We start from the raw sequence: 19,572 nt of genomic DNA, 5'->3' as shown, positions 1-19,572 counted from the left end.
TGCAGAAGGTTTCAGATATTCTTTTCTTTTAAACATAGATGAGGATATGAAAAGCTGAAGGGGTCCGCTAGTCATCTCTCTTCAGTAGCGCACCGCTGTCTTACCGCCCAGCTTTCTGCTTACGAGGGGTGCTGTACTGAAGATTACCTGTTCGGACCCGCATCATGGCTTCCCCACTGCTCTGACCTGTGCGTTCTCCCGACTTTGCAGCAGCGGTAACTTTGCCTCTCCTCTGCCTCATCGGAAAAGCGCAGGGGCACTGAATCGGGCCGGACCTAGGAATGCAGCCCACTTCAGAGCAGCACTTGCGGTGCCTAAAGCACAGAGCATGCACGCACATGCTCCTTACCTAGGAAATCAGCCATTGACTCATTGACTGCAGAGGTGGCTGGTAACCTAAGTAACGAGCAGTAAACTGTAGAAATCCCTCCTTTTTTGAGTACATTACAAAATTGCTCACTTTTACAAGCACTTTGCAGTTTTATCCATTTAAGAAATTAAGACAACCCCTTTAAAAAAAAAAAAATCCCCCAAAATTTAAAAAATATATTTACCGTCCTGAATGAAGTTGTCTGTCGTCATGCTGACTGTTTGCTCCTGGGCCTAGGATCTTTAGATGCAGGTCTAGTAGAGAAATGTGTCAACCCTTCTATGGTTGCAGGAAATGCCATAGCCTCTTGTTTCCCTTGATTTTATTTTCTTTTTCAATGGAAACAAAAATACCGAGAGCATGAACTCTAGCCTTGTGCACCCCCTATCCTGGCAGCAATGGGGTGCCGAGCAGAGATCCTCCTCCTCCCGGTGTGCCGCCTGCCTGCTGATGGGACTACAGGGTTGTACAAGTTGTCGGGACTCGTTGCTGTCGCCCGATCAGGGAATCATCCTTTCTATACTGTTATCACCTTTGCTAAATCATCCGTAATCATTTGCTTTTATAACTGGAAGACCCATGTATTTTTTTTTCATGCTGTCACAAAGCCCAGGGCTGACTGTGATGCTAGCTTCCCATATTAGTGTTAATATAGCACACAGGATGACTATTAGGGGGCCCAGGCAACTTATAAGGGGGATCTGTCACCAGGTCAAAAGTAGCCAGCTTGTGCGCCCCTGAGTATGTCGGTTTTAGTTTTCTAAAAATCCGCCATATGGTTCCAGAGATATGGGCACTTTTTATTTAGTGTGCCCAGTATGATCATCTTTGTGGTCTTTGCCAAGTGGGCGTGGCTCATAGTGTAATAATGCAGAGCAGCCTAAAGAACCTCCACCCCCTCCCCTAGACAATTCTGTGAGCACTGTCCCCTTAGTACAGACCATAACACTTGACCGGAAATAAAAAGGCTCATTTCTCTGGGACCTTATGGGGGATTTAGGAAAAGCAAAAACTTGGATTACTCAGGAGAGCAAGAAGAGCAGAAACTGGTCACTTGTGACCTGGTAACACGTCACCTTTAAAGGGGTATCCCCATCTCCAAGATCCTATCCCAATATGTTACAGCCACTCATGGTGACAGTTGTTAGTGGTTGTAACCATGGATACCTAAGCTACTGCAATGCCCTGCACATGGAGTATGCAACATAGCTTATCAGAAGAACTATACTACATTTCTAACTGGAGGTATTTGCTAATATTATTACACCTACTAAATATTGGGATAGGATCTTGGAGATGGGGATACCCCTTTAAATCAAACTATAGGATGATATTTTATTGTATAAGTTGAGTTTCTTCTCCTCTGATCTTTTCTTGAAGTCGTCATTCAGTGCTGCCTCCGTCTATAACCCATCACAGATGGGTTCTCTCCATTCACTTCTATGGGCGCTGTGAAAATTACTGTGATGGGCGACTTGTGCTCCAAAGTCACAGACCCCAGAACACGACATTTAATATAAAAAAGATGATCAAATCGAACTGCCGTAATGTATGCTGTTATATCTGGACTACTAATCCGAAAAGGCGCAGTAGGTTCCGGCAGGTAGGAAGGAGGTGGCTCACGGTGCTCCCATCCAGCGGCCACAGGCTACTGATGTGACCACTGGACCAGGGTCCTGCTAGTCCCTTCACTCATCTCTATTTGATGGCGATTATTCTGTGGCACACGGAAACATGGCGCTGCGTAGATTTACTGCCTATAAACCTGCGACCTCCTTACTATACAGTGGGCCATCAGTATCCTTTTGGTGGGCGTCCATCCTCCTACTAACCCCACGGATCTACTGAATGAAGGGTCTGCAGAAGCCATAACTTTTTATTTTTCCATCGACATTACAGGTGCTTGTTTTTTGCGGAACGAATTACATCATTAATTCTATCATATAATGTACAGAAAAACTGGAAAAAAAACTCTTCTTTCCCCTTTTCTAAGACCAATAACTTTCTTTTGTCACCTGTAGAGCTGTTTGAGGGCTTGTTTTTTGCAATACTTATCATCTTGGGGTAGATACAATGATTTGCTTTTTATTTCATTTTTTTTGTGGATGCCAGAATACAAAAAAAAAAGCCTTATTCAGGTTTTATTTTCCTTTCTATACGGCCGTAAAATATTTTATTTACGTTTTTTTTTTGTTATGGGTAAAATTACCGGTAAATCATTTTCTATTATTTTTTTTTAAAATTACATTCCACTTTTTTTTTTTTTTTTTAAACCCCTCCCCCCCGTGCACTCATGAGACCTCCAATTGCTTGTTCTACATATTGCAGTGCTGCAGTATATAGTAAAAATGATCATCTCCTATGGGAGAACAAATATGGTGGTGCCGGGAGCATTCAGTAGACCCCCCTCCCCAGCTGCCATGATAAACCTGTGGAGTGCTTGGGTGGGCGCGCACAGTGATCACAGCCATTTACACGCTGCTGTCAGATATAGACAGCAGCATCCAAATGGTTAAATATCATTGATTGGAGTTAGCAGACGGCGCCCGCAGGTTTTCTGATTTTTTATTTTTTAACATCAATGTGGCTTTTCCAGATGTTTTTTGATTGATTCATCAAAATCAGGGCCGTGGAGTCTGATTGGAGTCGGTATAAAATGGACCGACTCCAACTCCTAAAATACATAATAAATTGGGTACAGTAGTTCAATGCAGTTTGTGGGGAATATTTTTTCATAAGAATTTGGGAAAGTTCTGAAATGTCCTAAATGTCTGTCCTATTCCTGATCTAAGGGTCTAGACTTTTAGCGGAGATGAATCTGTGCTACAGTAAATTTATCACTTAAACATGAGCAATGTATGACGGAGACGGAGTCGTGGAAATCGAGGAGTCGGAGGTTTGGCTCACCGACTCCACAGCCCTGATCAAAATTCAGCGTTTGTAAAAAAGACGCAATGTTTGTTGCTGATGTATGTAGTCCTCCCCTGGAGTGATTGGATTATATGCAGGTTATTTTTTCGCAATAAGCAACATTTGGAGTCGCAAAATGGGTCAAAGACGACAAAAAGAGCGTTTTTGATTTTGCGCTATATGTATAAAGCACGTGCTCCCTTTAGAAGAATTGATGCAAAAAAAAAAAACTGCTCAAGACCAAAAAGAAACGTGGTTTTAAAAAAGCGCCAATGATGAGGGGGCAGGGCAAGGTGTTTGCGACATTAGAGGCAGGAATCCTAAAGGGTTAATACCCTGACCATCAGCTGCTCATAAGTCCAAGAACAAAGCTGTTCTGTTCCTCCTCTGGACCTTGTCATTTATTGTATCCTTTTCTCTATTAATCTTGTGCTTTTGTGTGTTTTTTTTTGTAGCCCCGTTTTAACCACTTAGTGTCTTCCCGTTCCAATAATTGGCATAAGGTGAAGTCCTCTATAAATGTAGATGAAGTGGTTTTGCGCGTTAACCGTCGTTTTTCCGCAGCGTGTCACTTCTTCCAGCAGCTGTGCAGCGTTTTTTTTTCACCCATAGAAAGCAATGAGAAAGTGAAAAAAATGCGGCCTAAGGTTTTTCAGAGCTTGTGTCTTAAAAACTATCATGGAGACCGGTCCCTTTTGCTTCCCAGGCACAGATAAAAATCACCCATACATGTCTTAGGGGTCTGGGAAAGTCACGGCCATTTTGATAACGAACAATGCTTTTCCAGCATGATGGAGACCATGTCACAAGGCAAAAGTGATAACTAAGTGGCTCGGTGAGCAAAACATTGAGATTGTGGGTCCAGATTGCGAGAGCAGACTAGCAGGTGAGCTTTGGCCTGGGCTCCATTACTCCATGATAGGCTCTTTGTGGATCTATGGCTCGCTCTGTCACGTGAAGCACATTAGTATGAGGTGGGGTCTCCCATCCCTGAATAGATATTTCTAGGCCTCATGATGGCAGGTTTTCTACCCCACCATGGAACGCACTGGCTGCAGTAATAAGTGACAATTTGGCTATTCCGGCTCACGTCATGGAGGCTGAACCTCTGATGTGTGGGACTCCAGACGAGGAGCCGCACGTCTGACTTCTCCAAGCTGAAGACAAACAGGAGTTTTTTCCTATTTTTAGGCCCACAATTAAGACCTGATAATTAGTGTTTTATCTCCATCGGTGAAGCAATGGAGCCTCATGTTTTCTGCTCTGTAGCATCTCCAGCTTGATATCTGCAGTTTGGAAACCTCATTTTCAGCTTTGACTGAGGCTTTAGGGCCTGTTCACATGTTGCGTTTTTCAATGGTTAAATAATGCTGCAGTCTATAGTACCATTAAAGGAGTCGTCCCCTACTAGGACAACCCCTTTTCACTCATGTTTGCCCCTTTTAAAATAAAAACATTTGCTCACCTACCGTTCCGGTGCCATTTCAGAGGTGTCGGTACTCGCGTCCCTGCGATCAATCAGGACTAGCGTCACTCTCCGCTCAGCCAGCCGCCGCTCCCACTCCCTGTAAATTACTTATGTCTGAAGACGGGGGGACAGTGACGACGGCGCTGATTGGGTGCCGAGCTCACGTGCCATAACAACCACACGAGTCCTGGCAAAGCAATTGCCAAAACCGCTGGAGCGACGCCAGAACGGGACTGGAGTAGAAGTGTTTTTATTTTAATGGGGGCAAACATGAGCGAGAAGGGATTTTCCTAGTAGTGGACAACCTCTTTAAAAATGAGTGAGATTTCTGAAATCTCGTGCACGGGCTACTTGTTTTTTTTCCTTGCAGATTTTTAACCATCAAATCTGCAGCGTATCAATTCCTTCAGTGTTTTCGCAGCGTTTTTTGCCCATTCAAATGAACGGGGAGAAAACACAGTAAATTGATGTTAAGGTTTTCCTGCTGAGGCCACCTTCACACGAATAGTATTTTACCTCCAGGAGAGGAACAATCAGAGGAAAAGTATAACAGAAACACGTCACCACTTCTGTATTTATCACCCACTCCTGGTTTTGGCTTATAAATACTGATGTGAAATACTGAACGTGTGAACAGTGCCTAATACTCTGGTTTTTGGTGCAGAACAATCAGTTCAGTCCAGTACCACACGCCATCTGTTTTGCTTGCACTTCTCGCAGATTCGCCGTTATTACATCAGTACATTCCTGTCTGATTCTTGCTGTCACCTCTAGCCATGAAACTAAACATGGTTACTTGTATAAATACAAGAAAAAAAGCGTCTGGCCACCCATAGTACTGATCAGAAGGAACAGAGAAGTCATTGTACTGGAGCTTGGGGACTGGGTGTGATAACGCGGCATACTATCAAGGGGAGAACCTGTTAGATCACTGAGGCGCACAGACCATCACTTCACATTTTGCTTCCTTTATGTGTTATGTATAGTTTGATAATGGGACTGAAGTACCCCGACACTTGTTGCTCACACTTGCTAATGTGAAGTGTGTCCTCACATTGTTGATCCACAAAATGCTTATTTTTTGGGGGGTGGGCTGCTTGTTGCAGAGGTACTTCATCATTGTTATGTCTAAGGCAGGGATGTCAAACTCAAACACACAGAGGGCCAAAATTAAAAACTTGAACAAAGTCGTGGGCCAGCGAGTATATAGAATAATGAGCCCCACATAGTCCTCCGTAGAGAATAATGGGCCCCACATAGTCCTCCATACAGTATAATGGGCCCCACATAGTTCTCCATACAGAATAATGGGCCCCACATAGTCCTCCATACAGGATAATGGCCCCACATAGTCCTCCATACAGAATAATGGGCCCCACATAGTCCTCCATACAGAATAATGGGCCCACATAGTTCTCCATACAGGATAATGGCCCCACATAGTCCTCCATACAGAATAATGGGCCCCACATAGTACTCCATAGAGAATAATGGGCCCCACATAGTCCTCCATACAGTATAATGGGCCCCACATAATACTCCGTAGAGAATAATGGGCCCCACATAGTCCTCCATACAGAATAATGGGCCGGTATAGGGGTGGTGCTTCTGGTGTCTCAGGCCAAAAAAAACCACCCTGCGGGCCAGATTTGGCCCACGGGCCAGAGTTTGACATGTATGGTCTAAGGTCAGGGCACTGTGCGTCTGGTCATATTCTTTCACCCCAAGCGACCCCAACCATGTCTGGTTTCACTCTTCTGGAAAGACTTTTTACAAGAGTTTTGAGGTGTCTGGTGTCATCCAGAAGAGCATTTGTGAGGTCAGACCCTGGTGTTGGAGGAGAGGGCCGGGCTCACAATCCCCATTCTAGTTCATCCCAAAGGTGTTGGATGTGGTTGAGGTCAGGGCACTGTGCGGCCGATCATGTTCTTCCACCAAACCTCCCCCAACCATGTCTGTATGGACCTTGCTTTGTTCACTGGGAACAGTCATGGGGAACAGAACATGGCTCTACCCCAAACTGTTCCAAATAATGGAAGTCAAAATTGTCTTGAAGCATTAAGATTTCCCTTCACTAAGAGGCCAAAGCCGACCCTTGAAAACCATCACTAGAGCATTATTTCTCCTACACCAAACCTTACAGTCGGTACAGTGCAATCAGGCAGGTAATGTTCTCCTGACATTTGCCAAACCTAGACTCGTTCATCATATGCCGGCTAGAGAAGCATGAGTCATCACTCCACAAAACAGGTTTCCGCTTCTCGAGGGGCGGCTTTACAACCTATTCTTGGTGATGTAAGGCATGGAGACAATCTCATGAAGCTCCCGGCATACAGATGGTAATACCAGAGGAGGTCTGGACTCTGCAGTTATGGAGTCAGCAGAGTGTTGGTAACTTTTTCGCCTTCAGGACTTAGTGACCCCACTCTTTAACTTTGTGGTCTCCACTTCACAGCTGAGTTACTGTGGTTCTTAAATGTTCTCAATAATATCACAGGTGATTGTGGAATATTTAGGAGGGAATAAATGTCAGCAACAGGCTTGTTACACTAGTGATGTCCTATTATAGGACCGCGCTGATATCAGTGAGCCTTTAGAGCGAACCTAATGGCAGACACCATTAATGGCAGATGGCACGGTGAGGGGCGGGATGTTATATACTGGGGGCAATGGAAAAACCTGAATTCAGTAAGACTTGTCCACTACTTTTGTCCATGTAGAGGACATCTGATGTTGGTCTTTGTCACTGTAGTCAGAAGTTACTCATGGGAGTCATGGTGCTGCCCATCCCTATATAATACATAACCGTGCACACCACTCCAGTAGAGGCCGAGGAGAGCAATCTTTTTGCGTCTGTTGGGTTCCTTCTTCCTAAATGTAGACGTTTGATGCAGATGACAGCGAGTTTTGTGCACGGACATGCTGGGTCCTTTGGTAGGAGCGCTGCTCGGCTAGTAGGGAGCCCCTAATTATGGACTCACCACCCCCTCCCACCTATTAAATTTGTTGCTAAATTAGCTTTCAGAAATGGATAAACCCATTGGACTTCTCTTTAAACTGAAGTCTTCTCCATTCGCATCCAAAGCTAAGTTCAGCGTTCCACCTGTACAGCGTTGTAAAGCCGGATCTCAGGCTATATACAACTGATGCCCACGTCATGGACTTCTGTACCTGTACATGAAATATTTGGCTCAGTTTTTAATCTTGAGATTTTTCATTAAATGATCTCCGTGTTCTTTTCTTAGGTCGAATTCATCAAGCCATGGTGACGTCTCTGAATGAAGACAGCGAGAGCATCACTGTCGAGTGGATTGAAAATGGGGACACTAAAGGAAAAGAGGTAACGCTGGCATTTTCGGGCAATTATGTTTCACTAGAGCAAATGCGACAAACTAGTAGTTTGTATTTTTCTGCGGCATTCTCTTGCTGGGTATCTCCTTTTCAGTGTTTTGCATCTTTTGGTCCAATTTTATCTACCTTACAGCTTATATTATTAGGTAGTGTCCATTAATTTTTAAAGGTACAGCAATGAACTAGTGCACGTGAGACCAACATTTCAAGAACCATCCTGGAAGAAGCCTTGTTTTATTCCCACCAGCTTACAAATCGGACCAGCTCCATCTGTGCATGACGAGGTAGTGACAGACCCCTCCTCATATGCAGAGGGAGGATACCATGTCATCAGGTCCTGCATCGGCCTCTGTTACCAGTGCTACCGCTCCTGTGTCGCTTACTGCCATCACCGTACATAACGTAGCAGTGTGGGAAGGATAAACTCTGCTGTGACTGCTTGGTGGCTGTGGAGTCCTGTTGTGACTACTTGCTGCCGTTTCTGGGGGGTTGGATGGTTTCTTGCCATGTTTTTACTTTGGGAAAGGGGATCTGCTGTGACTACTGGGGAAGTGAGAGGAGCCTGGCGTGACTACTGGGGAAGTGAGAGGAGCCTGGCGTGACTACTGGGGAAGTGAGAGGAGCCTGGCGTGACTACTGGGGAAGTGAGAGGAGCCTGGCGTGACTACTGGGGAAGTGAGAGGAGCCTGGCGTGACTACTGGGGAAGTGAGAGGAGCCTGGCGTGACTACTGGGGAAGTGAGAGGAGCCTGGCGTGACTACTGGGGAAGTGAGAGGAGCCTGGCGTGACTACTGGGGAAGTGAGAGGAGCCTGGCGTGACTACTGGGGAAGTGAGAGGAGCCTGGCGTGACTACTGGGGAAGTGAGAGGAGCCTGGCGTGACTACTGGGGAAGTGAGAGGAGCCTGGCGTGACTACTGGGGAAGTGAGAGGAGCCTGGCGTGACTACTGGGGAAGTGAGAGGAGCCTGGCGTGACTACTGGGGAAGTGAGAGGAGCCTGGCGTGACTACTGGGGAAGTGAGAGGAGCCTGGCGTGACTACTGGGGAAGTGAGAGGAGCCTGGCGTGACTACTGGGGAAGTGAGAGGAGCCTGGCGTGACTACTGGGGAAGTGAGAGGAGCCTGGCGTGACTACTGGGGAAGTGAGAGGAGCCTGGCGTGACTACTGGGGAAGTGAGAGGAGCCTGGCGTGACTACTGGGGAAGTGAGAGGAGCCTGGCGTGACTACTGGGGAAGTGAGAGGAGCCTGGCGTGACTACTGGGGAAGTGAGAGGAGCCTGGCGTGACTACTGGGGAAGTGAGAGGAGCCTGGCGTGACTACTGGGGAAGTGAGAGGAGCCTGGCGTGACTACTGGGGAAGTGAGAGGAGCCTGGCGTGACTACTGGGGAAGTGAGAGGAGCCTGGCGTGACTACTGGGGAAGTGAGAGGAGCCTGGCGTGACTACTGGGGAAGTGAGAGGAGCCTGGCGTGACTACTGGGGAAGTGAGAGGAGCCTGGCGTGACTACTGGGGAAGTGAGAGGAGCCTGGCGTGACTACTGGGGAAGTGAGAGGAGCCTGGCGTGACTACTGGGGAAGTGAGAGGAGCCTGGCGTGACTACTGGGGAAGTGAGAGGAGCCTGGCGTGACTACTGGGGAAGTGAGAGGAGCCTGGCGTGACTACTGGGGAAGTGAGAGGAGCCTGGCGTGACTACTGGGGAAGTGAGAGGAGCCTGGCGTGACTACTGGGGAAGTGAGAGGAGCCTGGCGTGACTACTGGGGAAGTGAGAGGAGCCTGGCGTGACTACTGGGGAAGTGAGAGGAGCCTGGCGTGACTACTGGGGAAGTGAGAGGAGCCTGGCGTGACTACTGGGGAAGTGAGAGGAGCCACGTGTGACTACTGGGGAAGTGAGAGGAGCCACGTGTGACTACTGGGGAAGTGAGAGGAGCCACGTGTGACTACTGGGGAAGTGAGAGGAGCCTGGCGTGACTACTGGGGAAGTGAGAGGAGCCTGGCGTGACTACTGGGGAAGTGAGAGGAGCCTGGCGTGACTACTGGGGAAGTGAGAGGAGCCTGGCGTGACTACTGGGGAAGTGAGAGGAGCCTGGCGTGACTACTGGGGAAGTGAGAGGAGCCTGGCGTGACTACTGGGGAAGTGAGAGGAGCCTGGCGTGACTACTGGGGAAGTGAGAGGAGCCTGGCGTGACTACTGGGGAAGTGAAATTAGGAGCCTGGCGTGACTACTGGGGAAGTGAAATTAGGAGCCTGGCGTGACTACTGGGGAAGTGAAATTAGGAGCCTGGCGTGACTACTGGGGAAGTGAAATTAGGAGCCTGGCGTGACTACTGGGGAAGTGAAATTAGGAGCCTGGTGTGACTACTGGGGAAGTGAAATTAGGAGCCTGGTGTGGCTACTGGAGAAGGGAGAAGAGGAGCATGGTGCGACTACTGGGGAAGTGACAGAAGGAGCCTACTATGACTACCCCTGATGTGGGCAGAGCCAGCTGTGACTCTTGCAGAAGTGAGAGGAGGAGCTCGCTTTGATTATTGAGGAAGTTGAAGACATTAAAGGGGTACTCTGGGGAGATGAAACATTTTGTACTGTCCTTGCCCTCATGCACTATAAAGATGAGATGCCCAGTGCAGTTCTATTATCTTTATAACAGTTGTAATTCAGTGTGACAGGAGCTGCTCCTCACTTCTTCCCCCTCACATCTCGGACAATATGTCGCACAGCAGTGTGAAGCCCCCCCCCCCCGTGAGTAGACAGCAGCTGCCCCTCACTGCTCTCCCCTTCTATCTGGGACGTTACAGCAGTGTGCAGCTCCATTCGGTTACTATCAGCCAATCTCCTGATTATAGCGGTTTCTCTTTGGAGAACAGGGGGGTATGGACATGCCCCCCTCTTCTTGTACTGGCTGTTACTCACAGGGGGCAGCTGCACACTGGTGTGTGACGTAATGTCCCAGACGGGAGGGGGGAGCAGTGAGGAGCAGCTGCTGTCACACAGAATTACAAGTGTTATAAAGATAATAGAACTGCACTGGGCTTCTCATCTTTATAGTTTGAGGACAGCGACCGTACAACATTTTTTTATTTCCCCAGAGTATCCCTTTAAGGTTGCAACACTTTTTTTTTTTTTATTTCCATAGCATTTTACATTGCATCTTTCCAAAATAGGTATTTTCCACTCAATACAACCAGTATAAGCTTGAAAAACCGTTCATGGGTTCCATAATTGTAATTTTAGGAACATAAACCTGTAGCTGGCAATAATGCTTATAGTCAGTATATGTTATTTGCACATTTTACTGATGAATTAGTGGAGCAGATTCCTGGGGCACCACCACTAAAAGTGCGAGGATAACCCCCACCATCTTCTGTGCTACCATGGTATGGGCCTGTGCCTAACTGGTATTACCAGGCAATCCTGCTCCTTCCCCCATAATTGTAGCTGGGAATCCACCTCCATAAATAAACGACTCCCTATAACCAGCTCTTTGTGTTTTTATTACTTATTCCTATGGATTTTCTTCCTACGGCTCGGTGATTACTCATGTCCTGCTCCTCTCCTGTGGGTCATACAATAGAATACAGCGGAAATGGAGGAATGGACTCAGTGAGCGGGGGGGGGGGGGGGGCACTGTGTGTGCTCTACATAATAAACAGGAGCTGTCACTAATTTTGTAAAGTAATATAAAAATGTACCCCCTGCAAAAAATGGATTGCAGGTTTGTTTTTTGTATTTTTTAATGGCACTGTTCTGAAATACACAGGAATCTATTTTATGGTGGAGGGCGGTATAGATTCATTTTACGGCGTTCACCACATTGCATTTGTGATTTTTTTTGCAGGTTATGATTATGGTGATACAAAAGTTATATCACCGTATATTGTTTTACAACAAAAAAAATCACAAAAGCAGATCAGTCTAATTTCTTGTTTTTTGTTGGATGAGTTGTCTTTTTCATTGGGATACATTCAACCTTTTTTTTAAGCACCGTACAGTGACAGAGGGAGCATCCTCCTGCTGTCAGACACATTAGTTGCCTTGGTTACTATCGACTGTGCCATCTAAGCTCAAGTCCCCACCATAACACATCTCATTTCTTTTGGGTGGCTGGGATAAAGTTAAACCTTATAGTGATGTTTCTTTTTAGTTCTGTGACATGTTGTACGTTTTTGGAGATTTTGCCCATGCTGCATTTTGATAAAACCCCATTGTCCCCAATAAACGTCCACATTGTTTTTCTAGGCTATCCAATGTTTCATTATAGACTTTAAAGAAAGTACCTTATATGAAAGGTACACCAACCCAAACCCACCAAATGGAGACCACTTTATCTGGAGCCCCAGATGAAGCTACAGTGAAACACTTGATATGCTTGCAATTACCATAAAGTGGGTATTGTGGGACTGTTTTTGGGAAGATTTGATTTATTTGGCCCCGTGATACTTCATTCTACATCAATTGATACATTTTCTATGTAATTTATGTGCAGTCCATTTTGCTGCTATACTTGCTCTTATCGGTGATTGCTCTCTTTTTTTATTTTTTTTATTTTATTTGTGTTTTTGTTTTTTTGGGGAGGGGGCGGTTGCTCAGTATAAAAATACCAAATGAGCTCTATTTACCCACTGCCTCTGCACCGCTGCCTCTGGTGATATCCCATCTAGAGCTCATGACCACTGCAGCCCATCAATGGGCTCTGGTGATACCGATGTAATTGGCATCATGTGCACTATAGTTGTGAGTTTGTGCTGGATTTTATATATATATATATATATATATATATATATATATATATATATATATATATATATATATATATATATATATATATATATATATATATATATATATATATATATATATATATATATATATATATGACTTGTACATGTCTAGAATAGATGTATGTAGCAAAAAATGTACGTTTTTTTAGTTGTCTGATTTCAGTGACTGTTATGCATTGGTTAATAATATATTCCTTTCTTTTTTTTCAAAGATTGATTTGGAGAGTATATTCTCACTCAATCCTGATTTGGCTCCTGATGAAGAAATTGACCCCGGCCCTGAAATGCCTCCTCCTCCTACACCAACAACAAAAACTAACAAAATTGTGAAGGTTAGTTGCATAACTAAATGAAAACTACCTGCCCTATAGGTCCTGGAGCTTCCATTCCCTCACTTCCTACCATGCATTGCTCCTGTCATTGGCTTGCCTGCTAATATAAAAACACATCTCTCTATATTAAGACTGTACATAGTTTGACAGAAGAGATGGGGACCCTGCCTCCCCGCGGTATATGGTCTGGGGGACTCTGCCCCCCGCGGACTGTCGGACCACCCCTGTGGATTCTTTTAAAAGTTAAGACAACATAATTGGCTAGTTATCACATTATTGTGAAATAATTCTGTTTTTTTTTTTTTTTTTATTATAATTTTTTTTTTCAAGGCTGTTCGTTAAAAAAAAAAAAATGTAGTTGCTGCAGTTTCACTAAAAGAATTTTTTTAAAAAAATGCCCGTACTCCATTATTAAATCCCTTGCTGCTCCTCCAGGACCCGCGGTCCTCGCTGATCTGTTTCCCTCAGTGAAGCGGTGACCTGTCACATGTTCCACTCATCGCTGTCCATCATCCCTTTCTGGAATATGTATTACCTGTGAACTGGCCCCAAGCACTGGACAATAACATGAAAATAAACTTTTTATAGGGTTTTTAAAGGGAATCTGTCACCCCTGGGAGATATCAGACCTCTACTATGGGCATACAGGTTATAGAAATGTAAATCTATACTTACCTGTATGGCCCATAGTAGAGGTCTGATTGCAGAGAAATCTCTTTTTATTCAATCTGTTTTTCTAGGCTTGGTGTCCGGGGGACTCCAAGAAATGCCCGCCTATATGCTTAATTTAAATATTCCCCCCCTCCCCTGCCCTCCCTGCGCTATTTTACTTGTCTACTCCAGTGCATCCTGCTATCCAGGAGGAAGTGGGGACCAAACCTCATTGTTGCGCACGCCGGAGGTCACTGGAGCGGAAGTCACAGGGACTCCCGGCGCCTGCGCACTGAAGCAGATCAGTAAAATAGTGCAGGGAGAAAACAAAAAGCGCCTTCAGATATAGGTGCATGCGCAGGATGTTCAGCTCTAGACTGCACGTCACAGGCCCTGTGACGTGCAGGGGAGGGGGGGAATATTTAAATTAAGCATATAGGCAGTCATTTCTTGGAGTCTCCCGGATGCCAAGCCTAGAAAAATGGATTGAATTAAAAGTGATTTCTCTGCAATCAGACCTGTAAAATGGGCCATACAGGTAAGTATAGATTTACATTTCTATAACCTGTATGCCCATAGAAGAGGTCTGATAACTCCAAAGATTCCCTTTAACTTGTTTTGGGGTTTGGTGCCTGGTGTAAGAACTCACTTCTGTTTTGTTGCCGGCAATAGCTGAAGCTAAAGAGTTCCCTGCACCACACTCCTGACAGATCGGTGCGACGCTCCTCTGTCCGAGCATGCATGTGTCCTGTGTCCGGAGAGGGGAGTCAGCCCATGTCGGCACATGTGGTGGCAGCTTATTTCCAAAGAGAACAAAAGGATTGGGCTTTTAAATGCAACATGCCCAATTCTTCTCTCTCCAACCTCATGTGTTAGATGTGGCCCCCATAATTATTAGATGGTCAGCAGATCCTGCTGATGTTGACTTGTTTGGGTAACTATGGTGTGTATGTGGCCCACCAGCAGTTCCTCATAGATATAATGGAAGTGCTAATAGGACAGAAAATGCTGATGGGGGGGGGGGGCGCGGCAAAGAAAATTGTGTTTTTTTTTTTCCTGAAAATCAACCACCCACCCTTTTTTTTTTCTTCTTCTAAACATTTTTTTTTCCCTTTGATAGAATCGGCGCACGGTGGCTCCAGTTAAGAACGAAACACCTGCAAAGGACAATAGAGGTAGGATTGACGCTCGGTGCGGCTTCCATGTCTTGCACTGTCCCATAAGTGCCACAAACCAAAAAACAACAATCGAATAATCCCAAATGACGTAGAAGTGCAATAGAAAACCAATCCATAGTTATCTGCCATCTTTAGTTAGGTCATAGGCTGTATGAACACTGCACGCTTAATTATAGGCCTAAGGGGAGTGTGGTAATAGGATCTAAATATACTACTAACACTTTTATGTTCACAATTATATGTACTATACTAAGATATCCTATGCTTTCTCTGGGTGCTGCGCACATCTTTTCTTCATGTGCGCGTCCTTTCCCTGTCACCAGGTCCAAGTACTCGTACATTTTAAACATGCTTCAATAAAGACTATGTTTTATATGATACTTTGTCATTTGGGATTCTTCGATCGTTGTTTTTTGGTTTGTGGTCCTGATACTCTCTAGCGATTATGTCCCTTTACTCCATAGTCCGCAGGTGCATATAATCAGAGGATCATCATTACATATTAATTATGATGCACATATATCGGTTGTGTACTTTAACTATTCCATAAGTGCCGCCATCTCTGCTGATATGTTATATGGCCTCATACTGATGTCCTTAAGTCACATACGTATTCTATCTGTGATTTTGATTTTCACCAATAGAACATGTACCGTACCCATTTTAATGTATGGTGCCATTCATATGTCCGTGTTTTTTGCAGAGTGAGCGTTTGCAAAAAAAAAATCACGGCGTCAAGTCTGTTTTTGACTGGCATCACGGATCATAATTATTCATGCAAGTCTATGGGTCCATGAATATTAGGGACAGCCCACGGATGGCATCAGTGTGTAATCCCTGTGCTGTCCTGATTAACATGGTGATGTGTAGGAGAAATGTTACAATTTTATTTTTTTTCTTATGTGAAAATCACTGATGGTAGAAACTGATACTGATGAAAATCAGATGAAAAGCACTGATAATACTCAGATTGTTTTTTACGTATGTGAAAATGAGGCTTAAAGGGGTTGTCCAGCTTTAGGTTATCTGTAACTGCAGATTTGTGAATCCTCAAATCGTGCGTACCGTAAGGATTCTCCAGTGCCTGCAGCAAGCGCTAATGTTGCCGCAATTAATGATTTTCATACTTTCGGCCACATTCCAACTAGACTGTATCTGGCCTCGCTCAGTCTAGTCGGCATGTGACCGCATGTATGCAAATCACATACTTCCAGTCACACGCCTGCCGCTCCCGGCACATGTGAGGATTCACATAGAGTGACTGCAAAATTGTAACCTAAGGCCGGACAATCCCTTTAAGGATCAATGAAAACTTGCTGATCACTGGAATATCACTGATCCAAGTGGGGGCTCTGCAATGTTGCATCTGAATTAAGTATTGGCACCACTTTATTTCTTGCCTATGGAGAATAGCGCAGCTCTTGGATATCTCAGGCAGTCCCATAAACCATGAACGGGGCAGTGGTACACATGTTTCGCTGCCACTCCATTCTTTGGGATGATGGTGGGCTTCCCAGCGATCAGCTAGTTATCACCTAACCCTTGGATAAGTAATTACTGGCGATCTGGGTACAACACCCTGTAGGTCTTACTATGGAGTAATTCACTTATTGTCATTGCCCGCCGAGTCTAATTCTTGTTTCTTTATCCCCCTTTCAGCAGTCGGTTCAGCCCGGGCACGGCCAAGCCAACCCGTAGAACAGCCGGCCTCTGCACAGCAGAATGGTAGTGTTTCAGATATATCTCCAGATCAACCTGGAAAAAAGGACTTTGGCCCTCCTTGTATGTAACATATGTCTAGGATTGCTTCATAATCTATGTGCACTTTCCCACACGCTGCATAGAAGTCATAAGCACTCAGTGTTAGTATCGCACACAGCGGACTCATGGGACCGTGCGTGCAGAAGCACCTCTAGCGCTTTTCTTATTCATTTTCTTATGTGAATCCCCATATGTGTGCAAATGCTTGCTTGTAAATATTGCCCGACTCCTTTTTTTTTTTTTTATTTTGCATGTAATTTTTTTTTAATATTTCATAGTCCTTGTGATTGGGACCATGCACATTACCATCTGCAGGGAGCCATGGCTGCTGACAATGCTTCGTACTGCTTTCTGCATCATCCTGGTAGTGATTTTAAGATGTTTAAAGCTCCACTCCAGCGGGATTTATTTCAGTGCTGGAGTGGTGCTACTAATACCTTAGTTTTATACTTACCAGCCGCCGTCTTCAGCTCTTCCCGACAGCCCTCCGGTCCTGTGCCAATATCTTGAGACTGACCGGAAGTCAGAGGTAGCGATCACAAGCGCTCAGTGTAAGTATGAGACCCTCATTCTGGCTCTCATAAACTTACAAAAAACGGAGCGATCTGGCGGATCACAACCTGCTGGAGACCAACCGGAGTGGTGGAGATAGAAGGTGAAGACAGTGGCTGGTGAGTATAAGGCTATGTTCAGACATGTTGGGTTTTTCAGTGGTTTTTGCTGCAGATTTGTATGCAAATTTTCAGCTGCATTTTGTAGTACCAGCTAAGTCTACGAGAAACCAGAAGTCTCTGTTCACACATGTTTTTTTTGTTGCTGCGTATTTTGTGCCTTGGTTGAGTTTTTGGAAAATAGAGCATGTCACATCTTTCAGCGTTTTTCACCCATTGGAAGTAATGGTTGGTGAAAAGATGCTGAAAAAAACCATGATGTATGAACATGGCTATCAGGTTTTGCTGCATTTTTAGTGAAAATAAGCAAGTACAACAGTATATGAAACTCATTTATATTTGTGATTTTACCATCTTGTCTTGGTCACAGAGATGGTAGTTTGTATAAGGATTGTTTAATTAAATTAGTGATGTGTACAATGTAAACATTGGCTGAGCTATGTGTGAGATTGAACAATACATGTGGCCCAGTGAGGTTTGAAATTGAACTGTGCAACTGAATGGCAGACCCTACAGTGTGAAAGTAAATAGTGTCATACAAACTCCATGCACTGCCAGTGTCTAAACTATTCCTGAGCAATTAATGTCTCCAACTATGCCAAAACCAGAAAGAGATTTTTTTTCCACAGAACTTTATGTACATGCATGAATAGAGACAGAAGGACAGTGAAAAAAAAAACGCAGCAAAACTTGCTTTTTTGACGCAGCTGATTTCCTGCCAGAGTTGGATTTTGCTGCAGATTTGTGACCCTGAAAAAACCCAACATGTGTGAACATGGCCTAAGACTAGGGGCTGGGAAGTTGCATTAGTAGCACCACTCCAGCGCTGAAATAAAAAAAATGCTAGTGTGGTGCATTAAAGGAGAAACCCAGGAAAAATGTTCTGACTGATCATATAGACATTAATGCTTTAAAAGTATCATGTAGTCCAACTTGTGGATGGAAATTTAACATGGCAAGTAAACCCTGTGATTGGGTAATCTATGGATTGCAGACACCCCCATTAAAGATGTATAACCAAAAAGAACTCAGATTGCACTAATAATGAAGACTAAATGTATCCAAAAGAAATGAATACAGGCAAACAAATAAGGTATAAAATAGACAAAGCGTATTAATAAGTATATTAAAAAAAAAATAGACGGAATGGTAAAGATCAGACTAAAGGATATTTGAATTGTGATGTGCTGTGGAACATGTTGGCGCTATAGAAACAATTATTACAGTTGAGATGGTATAATAGTCCATATAAAGGAGCAAAGATATACCTGATGCAAGACCCCTCTTCATTATAGTAAAAAAATATGAATGAATTAAGAAACCAAATAAATATAGAATGGCGCTGACAATCAGCAAAAAAATAAAAATAAATAAATTAATAATAATAATCTGGCGTGCAGTTCTGGGATCCGGGAAAGTCCGGATCATTGAGTAATATATATATGAGTGATCCTGACTTTTCCGGACTCGCTCGCTCGTAGTTTCGCTGCCGGATTTCATAACTAACTAACCACTAATTATATCTGTGAGGTTTCTACAAAGCTGACTATCAGTATACCATGAATGTGTCAGAGTTTCACTGCCTGTGGTGGTTGATGTAGGAGGCCGCCGCAGCGTGATCCCTGATGTGACCGCTGCCTCTGATCGGTTTCTCAGCAGCGGACGGGTATGCGGGACGCAAGTTCAGCAGCGATAACTGGACATGAGCAGATGCTTCTTCACCAAGAGTCAGTGCTGCTCACAATTCATTGCTACAGAAATATATGTTTTTGCCACATTTTGGCTTCTGATTTAGTGATCTGGGGAAAATGCTATCGTTTCCACAAGGGCGCCAGTAAGTATAGGATGGAAGGGAGGAGTGAAAAACCGCAGCGGGGGTCCGCCCATAGGGGAGCTGATGGCTCCATGTTTTTATGTCATTATGTTTCCCATAATATAACAAATATGATGCATTATTTTATAACTCTGTTGTGCCGTTCCTCTGTTGTTCCTACTGAAAAAGTATAAATATGTTTTGGGGCGGTACCATTCTTAGTCCCTTCCCACTGATACTATCGATTGGACAATGTCACACTGTGTAGGGACAAACACCTAATTGGTAACACCC

At 44.6% G+C, this 19,572-nt stretch overlaps 1 protein-coding gene across 8 annotated transcripts in view; it reads left to right on the top strand.

Annotated features, from left to right (window-relative positions):
* The window catches only part of KIF2A (kinesin family member 2A), a 70,068-nt gene that overhangs the window by 11,606 nt on the left and 38,890 nt on the right, over positions 1–19,572 (top strand). For 2 of the 8 annotated variants that reach the window (XM_073680256.1, XM_073680259.1), the window contains exons 2-5: positions 7,994–8,088; positions 13,085–13,204; positions 14,976–15,030; positions 16,693–16,758. In XM_073680256.1, the coding sequence (XP_073536357.1) occupies positions 7,994–8,088; positions 13,085–13,204; positions 14,976–15,030; positions 16,693–16,758 (336 nt within the window). Of the gene's footprint in view, positions 1–7,993; positions 8,089–13,084; positions 13,205–14,975; positions 15,031–16,692; positions 16,816–16,877; positions 16,896–19,572 lie in introns of all 8 variants that reach the window. The other 6 variants (XM_073680252.1, XM_073680258.1, XM_073680255.1 and 3 more) reach the window with 5 other exon arrangements.

Source organism: Phyllobates terribilis, unplaced genomic scaffold, assembly GCF_046119375.1.
Source record: "Phyllobates terribilis strain yellow unplaced genomic scaffold, ASM4611937v1 Scaffold_1__5_contigs__length_1240528914, whole genome shotgun sequence".
NCBI classification, from domain to species: domain Eukaryota; kingdom Metazoa; phylum Chordata; class Amphibia; order Anura; family Dendrobatidae; genus Phyllobates; species Phyllobates terribilis.
The sequence above is the reverse complement of the archived record's forward strand: the minus strand, read 5'-3'. Positions and strand labels throughout refer to the sequence as shown.